This window comes from Coenobita brevimanus, chromosome 67 (assembly GCF_032717465.1).
Source record: "Coenobita brevimanus isolate Jiangsu-jjx chromosome 67, ASM3271746v2, whole genome shotgun sequence".
Classification (NCBI taxonomy): domain Eukaryota; kingdom Metazoa; phylum Arthropoda; class Malacostraca; order Decapoda; family Coenobitidae; genus Coenobita; species Coenobita brevimanus.
The window spans coordinates 30,318,757-30,326,462 of record NC_137020.1 but is presented as its reverse complement, the minus strand read 5'-3'; the positions used below and the strand labels follow the sequence as shown (position 1 = coordinate 30,326,462).

Sequence of the window (7,706 nt, the reverse complement as noted above, 5' to 3'; positions counted from 1 at the left end):
CCTCGAGTACAGATCATAGAGACACAGAGACACTGGTGAAACTCAGCATTTTGCCCTGTGAAATAATAACACTTTCTAAGATTATTTATAAGATTCTCGGCAATTATACACCTGCTTCATCTGTTTACCTGTCTACACCTGTCATTATACATCTACTTCCTCTACCCACAATACACCTGTCAACCACGTCTCCCTATCCAAGTCTGACGCTGCATCCTGTAAGTAGCTTTGATAAACAGGCGTCACTAAGTGTTTTTGTCCCTCTTCAGTAACGATCCCTCTAACCATGACATATCACTCACTTTCATACTCTGAAATTATCTGTCCACCTCCTTCGTGGTCTCTCTCTCTCTCTCTCTCTCTCTCTCTCTCTCTCCCCCATCTTAACAATAATGATAACTATGCTAATAAATGCCCAGGAAGTAGATGTATAATGACAGGTGTAGACAGGTAAATAGATGAAGCAGGTGTATAATTGCCAAACATAGGGCCTTATGTGAAGGTTATTTAGTACAGGGAAATGCTTTTAACGCTTTCACCAGTGTCTGTGTGTCTGTATGATCTGTACTCGAGGTTAAATCGTTTGGCGGTAACTGGAAAAAAATTAGTATTGCGGGATTATTTTATTTGGTGGTAAAGTGATTCATACATGAAATAGTATCATAAATATCTCTGGTATACGCGCACACACACACACACACACACACACACACACACACACACACACACACACACACACACACACACACACAGTGCAAGGACATAAGCATTGCAGTGTGAGGCAGGAGTGTTGCAATAGAAAGAGATGTTTTGAATTGAAAATAATGCAAACAAGGAGCATATGACTCTCTCTCTCTCTCTCACACACACACACACACACACACACACACACACACACACACACACACACACACACACACACACACACACACACACACACACGTCCACTCTCTCCTCCTTCACCCCCCCCCTCTTCATGCCCATATTGGTAGCACCACAAAAGGTCAGAGAGCAGCATATGAGGTCAGGGTCGCTTATATACGCAAGGCAGGGCAAGGCAGGTCATTTATTTTTATCGCTCATATGGAGGTAGGTTTGGTTTCTGTTGTGCCTGTTTAGTGTGGGTGAAATGTGGGATTGGTACATGTTAATTGGTGGTTTTGACTGTGTGTATATCGTCATCATCATCAACCTCATCTTCATCATCATCGTTGGGGTGAAATGTGGGATTGTTATGTGTTAGTTGGTGGTTTTGATAGTATGGTTATCGCTATCATCATCATCATTATCATCATCAACCTCATCTTCATCATCATCGTTTGGGTGAAATGTGGGATTGTTATGTGTTAGTTGGTGGTTTTCATTAGGTTATCGCTATCATCATCATCATCATCATCATCATCATCATCATTATCATCATCACCTTTTTAATGGTTCGTTACTAGAGAATGCCACTTATTATTTTCATTTTTTATCGTTCTTCTCCGCCATATGTTAATTTTCCCTCATTTTTTTTCCTGCCATATGTTCACCTTTTTTATCATTTTCTCTCTCTAGTGTGTTTTATTGCCCTATACTCCTGCTGCCGACTTTCCCCTCTGGCGTCAGGCGCACAGGCAGCATCTTACACTGCTTGCAAAACACGTGTTGCAAAAGACGACGTGAGAGTGCTACAGCTGGAAGGGAGAAGAATGTGTGTGTGTGTGTGTGTGTGTGTGTGTGTGGTATGGAGGGGTGTACTGAAGGGAGTGGAGGTGGTATGGGAGTGACTAATGGTACCATGGGAGTGTATAGTACCCAGATGTCCTTCCCTATCATCCCCCATCACCCATTAATTACCTGGAGAGGGATGTGCTGCTCGAGGATGCTGGAGTGTGTCAAGTGCTGAGGCGGAGTGGAGTTGAGTGGTGTAGAGTGGTGGAGAATAGTTGTTTGGTGGCGAGGTGGAAAGGGGTGTGGTGTGGTTGTGTGGTACTGGCTGGATTTTGGTAGAATGATAGGGATGGTTGTGTGGTAGCGGGGTAGAAATGTGAGAGGTGAAAGGGGCTAGAGATAGGTTGAGAGATGGAGGGAGAGGTAAATGGGAATGAGAAGTGGATGGGGAGAGAGAGGGTGGAGGTGGACGAAAGAGAGATGGAGGGAGAATCAGGTGGTGGGAAGAAGAATTGGAGAGGGGGAGAGAGAGAGAGAGAGAGAGGATGAGAGGAAAGTGGAGAGGGAGAGAATTGGAGGTAAGACAGAATTTTAAGACTGGATGATGCATGGGGTGAAGGAGAGATGAGGTAGGGGTGGGGGTGAGTAGGGTGGAGGGTGAGGCAGGGTGAAGGAAGGCATGCGGGAGGGGTCAGGAGTGGAGGTGAGGCAGGTCTGGTGTGGATATTTGGATGGGGTGAAGGATGGGTGAGGTGGGTGAAGTAAAAATTAGAATTGAGGCAAATATGAAGCAAAGACCTGTTCAACCCTTTCAGCTCGAGGATGTCCTTTTGTTTATTATTGCTGCTTTCAGACAAATTATATGTAACTTATGTTTTCGGGCAAGCGTAGTAAGATTGGAGGGTCGAATTTTGACTAGTAACCAAGAAGACTCATATGTACCTCATAATTGAAGTTGTGGGAGTGGCTCAGTTCCGTCAGGTGAAAAAAAATATAATCACAGTGCCAGCACATTAACCACTTCAGTACGAGGACGCTTTTTATATTTTATTTTGGCTTCCTCGACGATACAGTAAAACTCATAAAGAACCTCTGTGACTGAAGACATAAAGTAATCTCCATCAGCCGCCACCGAGTTACCTTTAATAATAATAATAATAGTAATAATAATAATAATAATAACAATAATAATAATAATAATAATCCAAAGCCTGACTATGTGTTCCAAGAATTTCCACACTGTAAAAGCCATAACAGGATTTAAGAAAAAAAAAGAAGAAGCAGATTTTAATATGTGCTTTACATCTGCGATCCGACAGGAGATAGTGAGTTGGGGTTATGCGGGGGTCAGGTAGGATAAGTCGGCAAGATACGTGTGTTGCGGAACCTCCAGAACCACTAAGAACGCGACCCTGTTGAACCTTCTGCCATAACGGGTTGAAATAAAAGACTCGGAGCAGAATTTTCAATGTGCTTTACGTATGTGACCTGACTAGTTGTAGGAGCGAGGCAGGGGTGCAACGGTGGAGGTGAGGCGGTGTGTGTGTGTGTGTGTGTGTGGGTGTGGGTGTGGGTGGGTGTGGGTGTGTGCGCGCGTGCGTGTGTTTGCCTGCTTGCATGTAGAAATTAAAACACAAAACCAGGAGAATTTCATCTCAACTCTAACTTTCACTTAAGAAATGGGATGAGACAAAAGAGATGGGATGAGACGAGAGAGAGAGAGAGAGAGAGAGAGAGAGAGAGAGAGAGGGAGAGAAGTATTTTCCCAAAGTGTGACGAACACATAGCGGAAAAATTTAACGAACTGAAACACGCAGTAGAAAATTAATTGGGGTTTTATTGTATTTCGCCAGTTGTAAATTTTCTTCACACGAAACTGGAAAGATAGTTCTCTCCCAGGCTGTACAGTACATAAAAGTAATGAAACTCTCCCCCCCCTCCCCCCCAACATTATGAGTGCGTGAGTGTGAAGTGTGTTGTGTAATATCGTGTGCCCTCGTAACAGAAGATGCTTTCCTGTCCCGTCCTCTTCAAGGCCTCCAGACAAGGGATTGTGGTGGGGGTGGTGTGTGGGGTTGTTCTGGGTAGCCCTCAGGATCTCCAACCCCCCTTCCCTCTCCCTCTCTTTCCTCCTCTTCCTCTCCTTTTCTCTCTCCCTCTCCTTTTTCCTCCCCCTCCCCTCCCCTTCCCCTGAAATGGAGGTGTAGTTAACGGTGGCGTGGGACAAAGTGTTCTCTTCTCGTTTGGCAGGAAACTTGTCACCGCCCAAGGACAGCAGGCGTTGTGTGTGGATCCTGCAGGCCTTTTACAACTTTCTTAATTCATCAAAGTAGGGATGTAAACACTGGCTCCTACAACGGGAAACTAATGTGGATCTGAACCCTTAATATAGAGGATTAATGTGGAACCGTGTAGAGGAGGTCGTGTAGAAATCTGAATGGACTGGAGCGGAATCGTAGTAGAAGTGATAGCCTACATGTCATTGATGCTTTTATTGTCCCTGCTCATACGTTAGCGAGTCTCACCAGTGTATCTCCTGGGCAGATCGTATGTCTCTTTGGGTGTTTAGAAAGCTTACTAACACCTCTTCCTTACCGGTTTATTTCTGCTTCTGCTCCGTTAATATATTCTTGTGTGCTGTTCATGCAGTCTGTGTCCACATGGAAAGATATAAGAAGCAACAAAAAGAGGAAATTAATGGATAGTCAAGGAAAATTAATGGATAGTCAGGGAAATAAATCGTTAAGGAAGCGGTGCTAGGGAGCTCCTTACCTGACGAGATTACAGGCCTTCGTCACCCTGCCATCTTACCTTGACCTCCCTGCCTGATTGTGATTTCCCCGCTGTGTGAAGTGGAGCCTGTCTGTACGGGGCTGCATCAGTTATCTTTCATATGTATTCTGATGTACAGATAGTGTCTTCCCAAAGTTTGACGAATGTACTAGTTGAGAAAGGGTTTTCATTGTATTTCGCCAGTTGTAAATATTCTTCAGATGGAATTGAGAAGATAGTTGTCTGTCTGACTGTACAACGGGTGGAAGCCTGTGCACTGTAATGTTTTTGCTCTAACTTGGCCTAAAATTTCCATATCTCCGCGGTGTAACAGTAGAATAATACAAGAATATAATGCTAGTCACGAAGATTTACGATGGGAAGGATATAGAGCCGTGGCATGGTCATTTTCTTCAAATGAGTTACGTGAAATGAGCTACAAAAGGACAAAAAAATGCACCAGCTTAAGGTGAAAACAATATTGTGTGTTTATAGCCACAAAGGGTTATAGCCTAAGTGTTCTGGATTGGTGTGTGTGTGTGTGTGTGTGTGTGTGTGTGTGTGTGTGTGTGTGTGTGACAGTGAGGTACAGTGTGACTTCGTGAATGTGGTGTATTAGTGTGTATGGCTATGAGGGTGGCAGTGAAGTGGGTATATGACAGTGTTGGAGGGGGTACTGGTGGTGTGTGGACTGGGGTATGTGTGCCGTGTGAAGTGTAAGGCAGTGAAGGAGGATAGGTGGAAGGCAGGAGGGGTGAGGTTGGTGCATGGCAAAAGCGGTGAAACAGGAAATAATTAAAATGTTGACGCAGGAAGGATGATGAAGGAGTAAGGCGGATTGATGAGGCGGAAGGTAAAGTTAATCTAATAATGTTGAAGCAGAAGTGGCGAGGTAGGGATGAGGCAGTAATGATAAGGGGGAAAAAAGAAAAGGGTAAAGCAAGAAAGATGAGAGAGGAATGGCGAGGGAAAAGAAAAATGAAGTAGGAATGGTGAAATAGAGAAAAGAAAAGAAATATGGTGGAGCAAAGAAAGAGAAACATGAATCGTTAGATAAGGAAAATAAAATAGAAATAGTGAGGTAGACAAAAATAATCATATAAATCAAGAATGGTGAGGCATGGGTAAGGCAGGAATGTGAGGCAGGGGGGTTAGGCAGGAATGGTGAGGCAGAGGGGTAAGGCAGGAATGGTGAGGCAGGGGGGGTTAGGCAGGAATGGTGTAGCAGTAGGGCAGGCACCAAACTCACCCACACATCTGTATCATACACCTGTAGAACGTTCACCAGGTGTTCATAAAGGTGCGCTGTTTGTGTGTGTGTGTGTGTGTGTGTGTGTGTGTGTGTGTGTGTGTGTGTGTGTATTTGGTTGTATGGTTGGTTAGTTGGCATTAGTTTTTTTTTTTCTGTGTGTGTGTGTGTGTGTGTGTGTGTGTGTGTGTGTGTGTGTGTGTGTGTGTGTTTGAGGGGTGGATAAGGTTGGTTGATAAGGAAGAAGAGCCCATGTATGTGCAGTATATATGGAGAGGGAAGAGGGTAAGGTCGGTATGAGTGAATTTTAGTGTGTTACTGGGTCAGGGATGCGGTGCAGGTGTGTGTGTGTGTGTGTGTGTGTGTGTGTGTGTGTGTTTGTGTGTTTCTCAACAAGTGTGTCATACTGAGCAGGTGTAGGAGTCTAGTCTAGTCTGTGTTTGTGTGTGTTTTGTTTGTTTATGTGTCAGAGTATGTGCGTCGGAGAAGGGTATCAATTTTTAGTTTGTGTGTGTGTGTGTGTGTGTGTGTGTGTGTGTGTTTGTGTGTTTGTGTCTGTGTGTGTAACAGTGAAGTATCGTGAAGAAATAGGAGAAAAATTAAATTGAAAATCATGAGGCCCATAACGAGAGCGTATGGTGTATGGGCGAGGGAAAGGGGTTGTAGTGGAAGAGGTCGTTCGTGGAGTTTTAATTTTTTTTCTGCCCCTCACAGGATGCAGCGTCAGGAAATATTGACGTTCTTATTTATATTTTTTGCTTATTTACCACATACATCGGCTGAAGCATATATTTCTGTAAGTTGTACCTTGAAAGTCAGGTTTTCTGTTATGTATGATACAAAGAAAATGGATGTTTTGGAGTAACTTGGGTGAATATAGCAGTTGGCAAGGACTCAGTGGGTTGCTCTCACGTCTCTTCCTGAGCTATTCTCTCCCGTTTTCTAGATATATCAAGGGGCTCAATCTTATAAATGTTTTGCATCATGTACGTTAATACATTTTTGTTTTTTTATGATCCACAAAAATTATAGTTCTTTATTTACCGTGGCATATTTTTTCCTCTATCCAAAGATTTGTTCAGCAAACACAACCAGTCCTTACATTTCGAAGGGGATATTATGGGATGGCTCTTACTGAAGGATGATGATGATGATGATTATGATGATGATGATGATGATGATGATGATGAGGAGGAGGAGGAGAAGCAGGAGCAGGAACAGGTGCATGAGTATGATGATATTGGCGATGATATATACCGGTACTGTATAACGGTTCAAATTTTTATACTACCTTATTCACTACTAATTTGACTTTTCTTTCTCCCTACAGACTTGTCCCGAGCCAAACGCAGCCTGAGCAACAACTTACAGCGGTTTCGGTTCGAGTGCATTGGCAACAAGCAGACCGATGACGAGATTGTGATTGGATCTTCCCTTAAAGAGTTTGCCAAGATCATCGACATGGTGGAGGACGAGAGGGAGAGGATGGTAAGTTATATTTCTTTATGTGTTTGATTTGGTGTGCATTTTGTGTCCGACTTTGGGCCCCAGGCTAGAAAGAGTGGTGTAATTATTTGTTTGTGTAAAGGGGATGAGCATGGAAGTGAAAAAGTTACTACATGACAGTATTGTGATACCAACTCTAACGTACGGAAGTGAAGCTTGGACGTTGTTGGAAGGACACAAGTCAAGAGTGAGAGCCGTGGAAATGAGTTATTTAAGAGGAGCCTGTGGAGTCACATGGAGAGACAGGCTGACTAATGAGGTTATAAAGGAGCGTTGTGGTGTTGATGTGGATGTGATAGGAAGCGTTATGAGGAACACACTGAGGTGGTTTGGCCATGTGGAGAGGATGGAGGGTCAAAGACTGACGAAGAGAGTGTATGTGAGTGAGGTGGAGGGGGAAAGAGGGACGGGGAGGCCGAGGATGAGGTGGAGAGATGGGGTGGAGAGGTATATGAGAGAGGGGGGTGTGAGTTGGGAGCAGGGGAGTGAAATGGCGGGGGACAGGGCGACTTGGAGGCGATTTGTT

General features: G+C 44.1%; 1 protein-coding gene across 1 annotated transcript in view; it reads left to right on the top strand.

The window, feature by feature from the left end:
• Positions 1-7,706, top strand: part of Graf (GTPase regulator associated with FAK) — a 222,567-nt gene that overhangs the window by 127,401 nt on the left and 87,460 nt on the right. The window contains exon 2 of the mRNA XM_080276959.1: positions 7,005-7,162. Coding sequence (XP_080133085.1) covers positions 7,005-7,162 — 158 coding nt within the window. The remainder of the gene's footprint in view (positions 1-7,004; positions 7,163-7,706) is intronic.